Raw genomic sequence first — 15983 nt, 5'->3', positions numbered from 1 at the left:
TTACCAACAGCAATTTTGCTCTGTTTCCTGTAGAAAATGAGCGGCTTGAAGGCAACAATGTAATGATTGATTCACAATCAGTGTGCATACTAATTACAGTTAAAATGAAAATAAGTAGATCCAGGGTGCACGGAGGAAAAGGATGATTACTTGAATTTACAGGAGTAAAACAGCTGGGAGTGAAGTGAGATGAATGAATGTGATAAACAATGGAGGTCTGAAGGTTCGAATGCAAGTATCAGCTGCAAGACTGACCTGATCTTTTTTGGTCTTGTGAGAGGAGGCGATGTGAGCGAGATACTGGATGACCTTCTTCGTGTTCTCTGTCTTACCAGCACCAGACTCGCCTCTACAGACACAAACAGGAGAAAATAAAATAGTCAGTGGACTGATTCAACACTGAGAGGACATCTTCTGTAATGTGACCACTGTTGATGTGTTCATCATCTATAACTTACGTGCACAGGATGGACTGGTCTTCACGATCTGCACAAAAAAAAAAAAAAAAAAAAAAAAAGAATTGAATATGTACCCACTGAACAACAATTCTGCATATACAAAATGAACATAAGTTATCGTTACAGTGCAAGACGTTTTTTGTCTATACGACAGGAAGTTCATTGACCACAGAGAGGAAATGAATATCCGGCTTCCTGCGACAGTGAAGACGTGCTTGGGTCTAAGTAACCTTTTTTAATTACTGCAGCGCCTCCTCAAATGAAGAGCATTGAAGGGACAGAGTGTAGCTTGGGTGGACTGAACAACAATATGCACAACAGTGGCCTTAATGTCCAGCTGCTGTGGTGCATGCAGGAGTAATTAAAACATACAATACAATTGCTATGCAGGAAACACCGAGAACTGTCTCGATGGTAATTCACAGAGTCGCAAAAAAACACTGCATAATTATGTGACACGGCAGTAGTAAGAGGGGGGGGGGCGGCACAGGAAATCTGCACTAGCAGAGTTTTGTCAGGAAATTTGCTCAACATAATGGCTGTAAGCTACTGTACAGGCTCAAACATGGTGTAAATTCATAAATGTTGAAAATTTATTTTATATCCCACGTCTATTGTTTCTTCTCGGGTTGGACAGTGCAGCATTTGTTACTCACGACACGGTCATCATGGTCCAATGAGTGAGCAACAAATTTTATTAGCTTGAGCTGAGAGATTCTGATGGCACAAGCTGGAAAAGTGCAATTCTCAGAGGGTCTCAAACAACATTCTGCAACCAGTGGTCCCCTGGGTCTTCCATGCAGAGCCAAAATACAGAGTACTCTTATACCCTGCATTCATTGTTTAAAAGAAGTAATGACACAAACAATCAGCCAGTGTTGATCAAAGCTGTGCCACTCAGAACACCAGTTTCACAATGTTATGTCTGGGAATGTTAGACAGGAACTGTATTTTTTGGTGTGGAAATGTTCGAGAATTTCAAACATTTAACAGCAAATGAAATATATTTTCATGATAGCACGTCGCCACCACTTCCTTTTCTTTAAATGCCGTCATACAATTCTCATCTCGACAGGCAGCTGGGACCGTGTCTTACCCTGCATCATGCTTCTGTAAGCCGTGTCAGTGATGGCGTAGATGTGGGGTGGCATTTCATGCCTCTTTTTGCCCTTGTACATGTCAACGATCTCCTCTGAGTAGATGGGCAGGTTCTTGTAGGGGTTTATGACGACACAGAAGAGGCCAGAGTATGTCTGCAAAGTGGATGAGAATTAAACAATTAAAGAAGCGCTCTTCACCTGAACTGGAGAAAGAAACCTGTGAAACAGACTGGATGTGTTTATGTGATCAGAGATTTGCATCCCTCCGCATTACTGAATTAATATAAATGGCCAGTTCGCATTAAAGGAAAGGGCTTCCGCAGCTTCTCGATAACAAGGACTTCCCATCTTCAGTTTAAAATTCTCATGAACTCTTATTTGTAATCCTCCTGTGTTATGGAATATTAACCCCACCCTGCTGCAAGTTTAAACTGATGACTGATCTTGGCATTATAAAAAGTACAGCTATTTGACAAGCCAGCCAAGTCATATACACAAAAAAAAACAATGTTTTCTCAGAGTCAGACATTAAAATTCCCTGTTTATTCATTTCTATAAAACTAATAAGTCATGTATCTTGTATATCTGGACTCATCTCTCCTCATAGCATAACAAATAAAGTTGTTTTTTTTTGTTTGTTTTTTTTTTTTTTTTTTAAATATTTCGCATTCCTGAGCTGCCCTCCCAATTTCTTTGTACCAGGCATCTCTCCCTCTGTTGTACACCCGCGTTCCCCTGGGAGATGGTCAATTTCATGACTACAGAGCCTGGAGCCACTCAAACCGACCGTAGCCTGGGTCTCTGGAGGGAGGGGTACAACGGGCTGTGTTGATATGACCGGGTCACACATCACAGAGTCAAAGAGGCCAAAAATCACTCCCAGCCCAGATGGAGTAAATAACATTCATTATGGGGGCAAGAGCAGTTACAACATAATTTACATTCCATGTTCATCTCTGCCAAAACTGTTTTTCATATCTCTCACACTCCCAACTGTATTGTTCCCTACAGCTTCCTGTTTACAAGACTCCGAAACACACACACACGGATCAAACAAGAGAGACAAAGTGGGACAACACTGAGGGAGAAGACTGCTGAAGTACCACTAGTATGTTAAAAGACTGTTCACATTCTTTATAAGAAGAGCCGGTGTGTATGATTTGTCATTGCACTGGAGCTTAACAAGATAATTAGGAGGTTAGACAGGGTTCAAGAGTAGATTGTTTTCTATAAGCCAGTGGGGAACAGCTATGCTCTTCCTTTTTCCTGTCATTTGTTTTCTATAACAATAGCAACCTGGTTAACGTTTGACATGATGAGGCAAGTCTATGAGGAAGTAATCCCCACGAGCTAAAAGCAAAGTTTTCAGAGGGTTTCTTTTTGTGGTTTTTCTCCTGCTCTTGGGTCTGTATGATGTCAGTGACAGCAGCCATCCCTAATATGGTCATCTCATGCACACAGCTCTGGCTGTGGGCGCAAAAGCCACACCCAACTGCTGATCAGACCTTTTGTTTATGAGGGTAAGCCAATCAAAACAAAGCTTGTTTTTTTCTTCAAAGGAAGAAGAGCTGAAACAGCTCGCTTCAGGCAGGATGAGGTCAGGCGCTGCACCAAAGCCCAGTGTAATAAACTATTCTGAACTGTGAGTCATAAGTCCGAGAATTAAAACAGTTTGATGTGAGCATAATGGGTCCACAGTCAAATAGTGAACATAATGATTGCAAAATGTATTTTCTTTATTAGAAAATAAGCACATTAGTGCATCATTTAATTGAATGTCATTTTCAATTGCAGCTTAAGCCTTGAATCTTGCAAAGCTACTATAATAGGATCCAAGATTAATGATATGTGGGTGAATATAAATAGAAATCACATCTAGTATATTATTGTGATGTTAGATTTCAGCAGACAGAATGAACAGAGCAACAGAAGGTCAGTGCTCCATACTTACATATATAAGACCAGAGTAATATCTCTCTTTCAGGTTATGCAGCACGGATGCCTCATTCAGACACGTGAGCTCGGCCATGTCCTCGACCTTGCTGAACTTCGGGGGGTTCATCTTCTGGATGTCATCCTTGTTCACTCGGATCTTCTTTCCAGAGTCTGCCAGCTCCACAACGCACTCGTCGCCGTGCTCCTCCTTGATGGAGCCGGCCTCGAACCCCAGGCGCTCTGAGGGCACCCATACCAGCTTCTTGGAAGCCCAGTCAGCTTGTGCCAGTGGGTTGTTGACCACATTACGGTCCACGTACAGAAACTTGTCTGCATCCGACATGGTTGCTGTTTTACAGAGAGAAAAAGAAACATTGCTTGTTGTTAGCGGTGCAGGGAGATTAGTGTCACACTAAAATCTAATGAGCAGTTTCACATCTTCAAAGAAAACTATTACATGTAATTTCCTGTTTAACTCCTTCTCTATTTGGTATCCATCTGTCTACACGTGTAATCTCCGAGGAATGCACAGGTCACCACTAATATACAAGAGCAATACGGCTCTGCGTTGACATAAAGGAAACAGTTCAAACAAGGCTCTGTTACTCCGAGGCTAAACGCTGTGAACACCTAATCAAATTTCGAGTGGCAGGGAAGAAACATGTGTCTGGATCACAGAGACAGCAGTACCAACAGGGGGGGCCTGCAGTTTGGCTAACTGCTCCAGTACAGTCTTTTACTGGCTGGTCATGGTGCTCGTTTGATTTTAGAGATAAACTGGTTGATGAATTATAGCGCTTATCAAGAGGTTTCAGGAACTAAAGGAAAAGTCCCTTTTCACATTTCTGCTTGATTGTTTTGGTTTATTATTTAGAGTAAGTTGAAATGTTTGTGTGGTGCCACCCACATACATGTCATTCGTACTTTCCCCTTTCCAATAGACACCGAGTAGTCACCTTGAGGCCCATCCAAAAACGCCTCCTCTCTCACTAATGCGTTGCAAAACTATCAAGTAGGAGGAGAACTACCAAGTTTGATAAAACTCATGAATTATAAATGAATACAAAACAAATGAGATTCACACTGAATGTTGCAGTTCACACTACACACAAGTGCATACAGATAAACATCAGATCTAATCATATAGATTGAAATCACTGCTCAGCCTAGTCTATACACGCTTATAAATAACAGCTTGCTGACAGGGAGTGCTGTGGTTTAACCCATATGGAAAGTGACTAGACTAGTACAACCAGTAAGGCAAGCAAAAAAAAAAAAAAAAAGCACGAGCAGGCTACAGCCAAACCGCCCAAACAGTCAGTGCAGAGACGCTGTGAGCAATTAACCGAACGTAGTTTTCTTTCACCGACACCAGTACCCCCAGCCTTTACTATCTAAATGATCATTCCAGCACAGCGGGAGACCCACACCAATTTTCCCAGCATCACCAGGGTTCTTGGTCTTTTCTAGTGTTCCCTCACCTCTAAGGGTAACCAAGCACACAGACAGTTTGCATTTGCTTGGTCACTCATATGCAAACGTCAAGAAAAACACAGCGGAGGTCGGGCTTAGGTAGTCATGACTGTATCTAAATGAATATATAGAGGTAGTCAAGTGTTTGATGAGAGCAATTTCACACTGCAGGTCCAGTGGGACAAGGTTCAAATTACTCATGCTCAGCATAGTAAAATGCTGCTTGTACACACCACTGATTTACAAGTCTTACATTTCCAGAGCCGTTCAACAGCAGTGTAACTTCACAGCTCACACATTTCCCCCTAAAGCCCCAAATTTAGAGATGCAGTGAATTTGTGTATAGTTGCTCTTGCTTTACAACAGCGGAGACTCTCAGCCAGAGGGACACAACCTTTAAACTCTGAAGCATTCATAAATTGTTCTCAATGTGACAGACTCTGGAGGACCTAAACCAAAAAACTACTAAGATACTAAAGTGCTGCTTGTTCCAGCACATTAACCCTGAGCTCTGAGAAAGAAAGCAGAGGCATTCTTCTCATGACCCCTGCGGCTTCATGTCCTCCATCAACACTCTGCCAGACTAAGCCACAGCTGACGTCCATCACTGTGCACCACGCCCACTAGCTCATCCGTGGTCTACAGACCCCATCCTCTAATAGAACGTGGGGCAAATTTGTCCTGCTTTCTCTCTCAGTTGGCCACAAGCTTCCTCCTCTGCCTTCAGACTCCCTGTGCACAATCCTAACACCAGCACCCACCCTTCCCCTTTTGTTTTCCAGTCTTTTCAGGGTCACATTCCTCCCATACTCACTCTTTATCAGGGAGAGACAGCATCTAAAAGCATTCCACAAATTTCTGTCCTATATACCTCTCCCCTTACATCTTCCTCAAACCCATTTTCTATGGCTTCTTCCTGTCACATTAGCATGTCAAGTGTGCCTTTAGGGGTTTCACAAACATTGCTCCATACTTTTGAGAGCTCTTCATTCCTTGTAGTGCATCTCTGACAGTGCTCCCATACTCCTTTAAAATTCTTTTGGCCATTACTTGCCCCTCTACATTCAGATCACTTGGCCCCGTGCAGAGTTTGTATACGAGCCATAACTGATTATAATCCCTGCAGCTTTGTTGTCTGGCAAAAACAAGAAGTGAAACAGAACACACCCAGCACTCTGGTTTGTTTTAGCTTGCTATGATTCAAAGGTACAGGGAGACATGTTTGCCAGGCCACTATAAAAAGTATCAAATAATCTTAACAAATACACACACCATCTGTTGCTGCAGTCACATTGCTTAAGGATCAAATACTTGCTAGTAGAGCAGGGCGATATGGCCAAAAATATTTATCACGATATATATTTGAAAATTTGCGATAACGATATAACCGACGATATAATTGATGCGAGACAAAATACAACTCCACAACATTACTAGCACAAAAAGACAACCTTCCATTTATTTTCACTTAAACAAGAAGCTGGTTTTTATGTACATTAAAGCTTTATAAAAATGTAACAGTGCAAATGCAAATTCCTTGCTGAAAGTTTAACCAAAAGGCATTTCCAGTAGAAATGGGCTGACATATCCTGAGCATAACCATGTATAATATCCACTGAAGTCAAAAAGAGGTGCTTTGCAACATTAAACTGCAGTGTGCAGTACGCATTTTTCGGACCATAAGGTGCACGGGATTATAAGGCACATTAAGCGAAACAAAGCAGTCAGATAAATCAAACTTTATTAAACTCATTCTTCTTGCTTCCTCCACTTCTGTACCATTGATTCATTAATGTTGAATTCTCTGGTAGCTGCTCTATTCCCATGTTGTTGCAGTATATTAATGACTAACCTCGTATTGTGGATGGATTATCTCAGTTGTTCTCCTGACTGAAGTTTGGTCCGTTTACAGCATCCTGCCATGCGATTGCATTTGTCTCTAACCATGAAGAACCTTCACGTTAACTTTTATAAGTGGAAAAGTGTTAGTGTTCGTCCTCCAGCTTCACTGTTTATGTTATGCTAACATAGCTGTGTCGCTAGCGATCACGTAGCACATCATTATATACCAGCTAGCCAAACTTCAGTAACCCTACAAACGTCACTGCTGTTTAGTTTCCTGTCTTCATTTATGGTGGAAGTGATAGCAGAGCTGTACGTTTGAATTTTTTCAGAAATCTCTCAGTCAGAACATGCAATATCATGCTTAGGTAACTAGCGAAACTAGCGAGCTAACTTCCGCTAGCTTCCTGCTAACTTCTAACTCCGTTAAATGTAATAACTTTTGTTTTCATGGATGCCTGGAAGTTAAACTTTATAGTTACACCTGGTAAAGCAGCAATGCTGATCGTTTTATTAAAGATGAAAGAATTTAGACAGTTTTTAACTCTAAGTGATGCTGCAGTGTTGTTTGACCTGAAGCATACGGAGTTTAGGACCCAGATTACTCCCAGATTTAAGAGCATCTTAGAACGGCCGCTTGCATGTTCTGCAAAAAAAATGTGCTTTGTTGTGTATCTGACGGACAAACACCAAACCAGTTCCACATCACGGAAGTTGCACCATTTTTACAAACCAATTCTGGTTCATCTGTTTCACTCAACAATCGGCCATGTGCGTATGAAAACAAAGGCACTGCGCATGCGCGTTTTACTCCCATTCTATCGCGATATTTCATTTTCCTATCGTTGCCTAACATTATACCGGTATTACCGTGAACGGTATAATATGGCCCAGCCCTACTTGCTAGTTTATTCATTTTAAATTAATGTTAACCAGAAGTCTTTCATACGAAACTGCAGTTTAGACATTTAATGTGTGGAAACTGCTGCAAGCAGTTGTTTTTCTTACCAATTAATCCACAGAGTCTTTTTCTATTTGTTCATTCCCACTTACATTATGTCTGACTTACTCAAAATGTTTTTGTCCTAACCACATAAAGTCAGTTTACCGTCACCTATAAAAGAAAGAATCAGCCAAGCAGTAAAAGAGGACTAAAGTCCAATCTAACAATGACGTCTGCCATAGTCCGACTCACATGCCTGACACAGATAACTGTGACATACTTCAAACTAGCTCTCCAGAGAGCAATGAGGTCTAAAATTACTCCCAGTAGCTATTCTAGCTTGGCAAGGCCTGTTCTATATAGAAGGTAGAAGACGAGGGATAAAGAACAGCCAATTTTAGACCTTGGCTTTTCCCCGTAGAGCTTAACAGTTACAGTAAGTCTTGGATGTTGATTTGACATTGAGATAAAACACTGTGCATTAAAGCTCATGAAACCCACCCCCTGCTTGAGGATCACAATTCCTCGTTCTTGAAGCCCTGCTGCCAATGCATCCATAATCCTGTAAGAATCAAGCGTTCTCTGAATCCCTGTCTGTGGAGTGACACTTGGCTGCAAAAACACCATCTATTCTGCTTAGCCTGACTTCAACTCATCTAGATTTTCATAACACAGATTACTTATTAAGTGATTACATGGTGGCAGACACTTGGACAGTCATCCTGAAACCAGCACGGCACAGTTTTATGGGCAATGACTGAAAACCCATTCAAAAAATATATTTAAATAAAAAAAAATAATCAGAGTTAGTTAGCTCTACCCCATTAGACAATCTGATTGAAAGAGGAAGAGGAACCAAAAGACAACATGAGGATGAGAACAAAGGCCGGTGTGCAAACCTACATCACAGAGCAGTGTGGTTCCAAACAGAGGAAGCAATGCAGGAGCCAGGACATTTAGAAAGAAGTGCAGGAGGAACGAGGAAAGGAAAAGGGAAACATAACGTTTAGAAAGAAGGTGAACTCAAGACCTTTAAAGCTGAGACCCTCGATTCATCAGTTTTAAAAAAACAAAAACAAACAACACCCGTCTTTCTTTTCCACCTCACCAAGTTACAGTTTAAAAAAAACAGTTTAAAAAAAAAAAAAAACAAAAAAAAAAACTGGAGTCGTGACAACCTCCGCCACAGCTTGACCATGTAAAGTCAAACCCTCCTGTTCCAGCTGAAAGGAACCCATAAAACCAGCTGTGCTGAGCTGACATTGCTGCCTTTCTATTAATAATCCTGCCAAAGTCAATAACACTGTACTCCCACCAACAGCATCTCATCACAGCATCCCACTAACATAAGCTGAGCCAAGCCTGCTCGTCCTCAGTTGCCTTTCTCATGCTGTGGACATTGTTTTAACCCGTTGACACCCTTCATCCGTTTATGTTCCTCATTCCAACAAATACTACTTTGTCTATTTTTACTGCATCAATGCCTCCTCTGTCATAGCTTTACTGCATTCGACCCCCTCACAGTTTGAGCTGATCACTGCGAGTCTGCCCTCTCATGACATGAGTGTGTGCCAGACAGGAGCCGCTAAGGTACTGAGCCAGTCAGTCAAAATTCATTATGGGCTTACACGTCAACTCTCTCTACTTCCTTCACCCTCCTCCTCTGAAAGTGGCACAAGGGTGGGGCAAGGAGAAGGGAGGGGAGGAGGAAAGAGGAAATGACAAGCTGAGAAAACTATTTTGCCATTTGAGGAACTTGTTGTGTGCGAGTCTTTCGAGGAGAAGAAAGGTGGCGCTTTTCTTGAGCCCATGCTGAGCAGATCTGAGGACTGAGGAGTAAATTAAGCCCTGGCTGGAAAAATAACCACACTGCATGACAGACCTACATCACTTTCCACATTACTTTTCACATTCCTGCCCCAACCAGGATCAAATTTCACTGCACTGTAAGCTAGCCACTGCCATCTACCACTTGCAGCTAGGGGCCCCTACAACATCATATGAACTCAGACTTTAGTCTGACCCCCCACAACCTTTTCAGATGAGCTAGTGAACTTCTTCACCAACACCACAGTCATGTTTAAGTGTGTTCATCTGAATTAGATTTGACTGATAGCAAAATAGTGGATGTAACAATTGAACTATGAGTGTTTGGGTATACCTGCCTTCATAAATTTAGTGCCAAGCAGGCCCTTTTAAACCATACACTATATGCAGAGGCACACGCAGCCACCATTATGTCACCTACTGGTTATGAGGTTCTGTTGTGAAGATCTTGCTTGTGCATTTTGGCCATCAATTTTTTAATATCATTATTTTTAAACTAGAAATGAAGAACGAGAGGTGATTTTTTGTGGAATCCCCATGCAATAGCTTTCTCAGACTTCTAAAGTAATGCATTTGTTTTCACAGACAGAAGTCAGGCCCTTTTGAGCATTAGCACAAGAGTACAGATTTAATGCACTTGCACAGTGACTTCACTTTTCAGCAGATGGACTGTATACCGAAGATGGACATACTTTTCTACTGGTCAGCAAAGGGGCAACTCCTTTGGTTAAAGTAGAAAGTAGTATAAGTTTTCTTTTTAGTTTCTGAATGGACGACACCAACAGAGCATAAAAATATAAAGAAGTGTATGCTTGACATGGCTTACATGTGTAGGTAGACAGATAAGCTACTATTGTCTCTCAGTTTCTTAGTCAGATCCACTCAATCGTGCACATTTTAAAACACCAAGACGGTAAAGTCGCAACACTACAAGGCTTACTAACCAAAAGGTGCGATCACACTGCAAAGTTCATCGTTAATATTACAGTCTGAGCTCAACAACTACAAATCATTCTAGCTGACCTTTTCAAGCACTTCTTTTACTTTAAGTTAACTCTCTTGCACTTGATCACAACACAAGTTTTTACCGTGGAGACAGTGCATAAAAAAAATAAAAAATAAAAAGAATTGGAGAGGGAACATGATCTTTCCACATACTGCCTCAAGTCAAGCATTTCAATGTTACTTTTAAGTCATCAGTTTCCAATACATCAATTTCACCTCCACCCAATCCAAGCAATAGTTAAGATTAAATGTTGATTTAAAATGACAGACCATTTGAAATAGGTCATCCGCCTGACAACTGCAACAGTTTCAGGGTCACAGAACAAATTTCCGTTATCTTTGAAACAACCACCCTGTTACACCACAGCCCAAACGACTGGTTACTTCGCCTGCCCTTTTAGAAAAACACTCCAACCGTATTGACTATGTGATAGCTCACAGATCGTTACGTAAGCCTTTTAATAGACAGTGAAAGAATGCAGAAGGGAGTTAAGATACACATTTCTGTTTGTCAGCAGCAATCTTTCTTAGGAGGAAAGCTGCACTGGAACAGCTACGCATTAGATTTCTGACAGACACAGTGAAGGAAATCTGCTACTTTTATAGTTTCACTTTTCGTATGTTCTTATACATTTAATTCTACCAGCAGAAAGCCTCCATCTGCTGCTTCTACTTTGTGGATTGCCATGCGGTTTGTCTCAGCCTTATCACTTGTTATCGCTACTTAGGTCACTCCCTTTGAGAGATTCAGACAATACAAAGCTGTCTTCTTTTTAAAAGAAAAAAAAAAATCATCTCATAAAAAGACACATTAACAGTCTTTGGAGAACCACATGACAGTCTGACAACCTGGACAGCTGGCATGTAGTCAAATTTTGGATTAACATGTGAATAAACTGTCCAACGGGAGTCAAATATTAGGCATATTACTCAGCACATTTCAAAGTTCATAGTGCAAAACTGTCTCTCACTTCGTCCCGAGTATCAATTGCCTTTCCGCACAGTTAAAACAGGTGTGTAGGTCACACACGCCCACCCAACCACGGACAAAGTACATTTAGGTCATATGCAGAAATGCAACTGAGCTTTACTACAGTCACGGCAGATTAGAAACCTTCCCTGTTTCAGGCCTTTTAACCTCAACCCAGCTTTTGTCTTGGTTCACACTGAAAAACGTACGTTTACATGAATAAGTAAAGCCTGCTAACTAGAACTTTGAAAATGTTCTTTTACAAGACAAGATTTTGGACAGCCACTTCAATAATCCCAGAAAAAAAAAAAAAAAACCAAAAACAAAACTGTATGATCATTAACTGGCACTCTGAGAAGGCTCAACTTTATGACTGTAATCTCTAATCAAACAATACCTCATAATTAGCGTTACTGAACACAAAGAAGCACCATCTGCTGAGCCATTGCCACAAGGAGGCATAAGTCAAGGTCTGTCCTTCAAGACCTGAAACGAAGAACATGCACAGAGGTCACAGAGAAAGGTCTGATAAGAAGACTGATACAACAAGGAAATACAAAGCTGTTTAAAGAAAGAAAGAAAAGAAAAAACCCACGGTCTGCATATCCTTGAGAGTAGTCGGGTCAACCACTAACTGAGGCAGAGCTAAATTAGAAGAGACATTCAGGAGAAAGCAGCAGTTTGAATGACTTGAATTAAAGGCCAGCATTAATGACATACTGCATTCAGACTCCACAGGCTAAAATCTGTTAATGTTTGATACTGCCTTTAATACATGAAAATGAATTTAAGCCAGTGTCGCTCGCAGCTGACACTGCTACATACTGAGAGAGGATACGATCGGCTCTGCTATGCTTAATGAAAAAAAAACAAAAACAAACAAACTTGGCAATCTCCTCTGACAGGAATGTTTTGTTTATATTTGTGAATCTTGTGTCAAAGACACACACGATTTTAAGCATTACCATTTTACTGAGCATTAAAACTATTTCAAGAAAAGTTAAAAGCTTAAACCAAAGTAAAGTCACATTTTAGAAAGCCAGAACCTTTTTTTTCATCATTTTCAACAGACAGGTTTCATAATTAATTCAAGTATGCCCCATTACTCTCAGCCCTAAAAAAAGCCCAGCACATATTCCAATCTGGTTTTCTTGGCGATCTAAACTGCAGGAATTACTGCACATGCGAATGTAGTTCAAAAAGGCAGAATAGGAATACCTGACATTTCTTCAAATAACACTGAGACAGGGTAAACGATCGCAATGTGCCAAATAATGTCACACTGCCCTCTCCACAGAGCAACAAAAGCAGGGGGCCTGCAAATAATCTTCCCCAGCTGGGACATCCACCCTTCAATGAAATCTAAACATCCACAGGCAAGTTCCCTCAGACCGTAACACTCTGAAAAGACTGAACAGCCTCACACACCAGCACCCTGTTCACATTTTAAAAGAGGCCTGCATTCAATTTTGTCAGGACTACGGTACATAACTGCCGCCCCCCCCCCCCCAGGAGGGCCTCGAGTATGGACATTGCTGACACATGAATGATGGAATGTAACGATCTCTGCAGGGGGGCTCCATAACAGCACCGAAACTGGCAATGGGAGAGGAGAACTGGCCTCCAGAGAAGATGTTGCACAATGTATTAATTTGCCAAAATGACTCTTGCGAATAACAGGATATGACATACAACATGTCACCCCATGTGACCCTTCAAGCATCAGACTTTAAGCACATGACTGCTGCTCTCAGGGAGACTCATCCGGAGAAAGGTCACCCTGAGATGCCATTTATAGAAGAATTCTGCACAAGCTGTGGCTATTCTTCTGCTACTACAATGACTAATACTGATCACTGCTCAGCCTGCAAGCATTGTTACTGTAGTAACCTTGCACTGTGGTTTAAGACTTTCTTGGCAGAAACCAACTGATATGAAATAAGCGTTTGTGTTTAAAAGCAAAAGGGTGCCACGCTGCCTCCCTCTGAGACCACTAACACCTTCTACAATGAGAAGCAGGTTTGGGTGGAGGAGTGCCAGAGCTGCTGGGATGCCCAAGTCTGATTTGATGCAGACTTTGTGCATTTCTTCCCCCAAAATGCTGAACTTTGGTGCTTGTCATAGCCTAAATGACTATCCACAGTCCCTGAGTGCAAACAACTATGCGTCATCTAACAGATGCAAACAAATGATACTGACAAAGCACATCACTCAGGAGGATGCACACTGGTATGACATGATTGGTCCTGATTTGAATGGAACACTGAAAATCTGTGATTGGCCCAAATGTTGCCGTAACATGCATGTTCTCTTTGAGCCTGAACTAACTAGAGATGCTTTTTTGTAATCTGTGCTTGCAGATCAACATTTCCACTGCAGACGCATGCACGCTTTGCCTGAGCTTGAACTCAAAGTTTCCCGTGATGACTTTCGGGGCTCTAAAATTACATGGCGTCTCATGTTTTACAGTTCGTAAAGCCTTTAGAGGTAAATTTGGGTCACTGGGTTGCACAAATAAAAATGCACTCAGACTGAGCCGATACCGAGCCCTTCCAGCTCTTATGTAAAATGGAAAAAGTCACGCTGCCCAGCTAATGTTCATCAGAGTGGACCGCACTGTAATTACAAGACAAGCCTGGTCAATTTAAGCTGGCACTGCAGGAACCACTCTGACTTAACATCTGGCTCATCTACATAACAACCACATCTTTTATCATCATGCCCATCTCACGCTGCGAAATACTTCCTTCTGCTTCACCCCTTAATGACTTTAGATCCTCTATGTGGATAACATTCACTGCATTTTTTACATGCATCTCTATTTTCGTTCTTCACTATCTTGGCCTGGAATAATGCTGACTGGAAAAACTGCTTTCATATCAGGCAATCAATGAGTGTATGAAGAATGAAACCTTAGCCTTACTGGAAACCCATTGGACTTTTATCTAATGAGATAATAAACGTTAAGTGCCTCCCAGGTGAACTAGAATATTTTAATAATAAATCTATCTAGAAATATGTACTTCACATAGTACAGACAATCACATAATACAAGTTAAGCTTCTGAAACATCCATATTAGCCCACCTATGAGTTTGTCCGACTTCTCTATGCCTCTCCCAAAAATCACAGTAAAATGTGTTCCTCATGCCACCATGTTGGCAGTAGCAGTGCACAGACATGCAGGTGACATGGTTTAGTATGGGTAAAGCTGGTCAGTGGCGGAAACGCTCAGCTCGGCGATCCACTGACGTCACCCTGCCAGCCAGACATATCACCGGCTCAGTGTCTGTCTCCCACCGCTACACACCGATAAGTTCAACCACCACAAACTAAGCATTCATATCTTACACCGAGCCGGTGTTCGGATAGCCTGAACTTCCACCTCTTCTCTTCAGCTCAAACTCTCGCCCGGCTTTTTTTTTTCTCTCTTTTTTTCCTCCCACGGTGCCATTCATTCAAGCGAATCACTTCCTGCCTCTACCGTTAAGACTTTTAGCTTCTCGCGAGCTGCCACAACGCTGAAGCTGTACTCTGAGACCTACGCTTCACATACTGCACACTCACTCGTGTATTAAAAGTTTATGGACAGTATATTATTTGAATATTAAAGTGCTGTGAAGTTAAATAAAGCTCGGGTTAAAACTCCGACGGAGGTCCCACTCCACCCAGAGCAGCTTGCTCTATTTGCAGCCCTGAACTAGCCAAAAAAGAAAAAAAAAGGCCCTGCTTCCTGGTTCACTGCACTTGCTGCGGCTACAAGCGAATTGCACGAGTTAGAAACGAGTACATGGAGAAAGCATGGCAGACAAAAGTGTTCAAGAAAGAAATTACCTGCTTTTGGGGTGCAGGATGCCTTTTTTAAGAGGGTGGCTAACAACAACCGTGTGGCTCAGTCAGCGTCGCAGTGAGACAAACTTATCTTCCTGTCGGCAGCAGCTTCGAAGAGTTCAGGCTAAACTACAGAGCTCGCTTCCTCCACTTCAGTCAGTCGCTCTTTCTATCTTTTTTTTTCTCTCTCTCTCTCTCCCCCTCTTCCTTTTTCCCTCCCTCTTCCACTGGCTGGTCTCTGGTTTGCGTAATTTTAGTCAGCGAACGGCCCGCCGGAGCCTGGGGTGGGGTTCAGGATGAGGCGGGACCCAGCTGTCACATATCCGCCCCCTGGCCAATGGCCGCCGTCCTTTGTTAATCCTCGACACTTTTGTCCAATCGGCTTCTTCTAAAGGCAGCACAGGGCGGAGGGGTGACAGCGAATAGGCGGGACAAAGAACAAAAAACTGAACTTGAAAGCGTTGAGAGGAGGGAGGAGAGACTAGAGAGGTTACCGATAAAGCTGTGTTTAATGAGAGAGGTATGTGCATGCTAAGGATTTTTATGACCATATAAGTACCAGTCACTCTCAGGATGAACTGCATCACTCAGGATCTCCCC

The 15983-nt window shown here is 42.0% G+C and overlaps 1 protein-coding gene across 2 annotated transcripts in view; it reads right to left on the bottom strand.

Moving 5' to 3' along the window:
- Positions 1–15642, bottom strand: part of LOC146575602 (myosin-9-like) — a 31635-nt gene extending 15993 nt beyond the window's left edge. For both annotated transcript variants that reach the window (XM_085270362.1, XM_085270363.1), the window contains exons 1-5: positions 15387–15642; positions 3510–3841; positions 1555–1711; positions 459–486; positions 256–349 (exon numbers count right to left, since the gene is read on the bottom strand). In XM_085270362.1, coding sequence (XP_085126488.1) covers positions 256–349; positions 459–486; positions 1555–1711; positions 3510–3836 — 606 coding nt within the window. In that variant the 5' untranslated portion in view covers positions 3837–3841; positions 15387–15642. The remainder of the gene's footprint in view (positions 1–255; positions 350–458; positions 487–1554; positions 1712–3509; positions 3842–15386) is intronic.
- Between the last annotated feature and the right edge of the window lie 341 nt (positions 15643–15983).

Source organism: Mchenga conophoros, linkage group LG4 (assembly GCF_057382185.1).
Source record: "Mchenga conophoros isolate Kocher_MC1m ecotype Shallow Benthic linkage group LG4, M_conophoros_male_GT1.1, whole genome shotgun sequence".
NCBI classification, from domain to species: Eukaryota; Metazoa; Chordata; class Actinopteri; order Cichliformes; family Cichlidae; genus Mchenga; species Mchenga conophoros.
The sequence above is the reverse complement of the archived record's forward strand: the minus strand, read 5'-3'. Positions and strand labels throughout refer to the sequence as shown.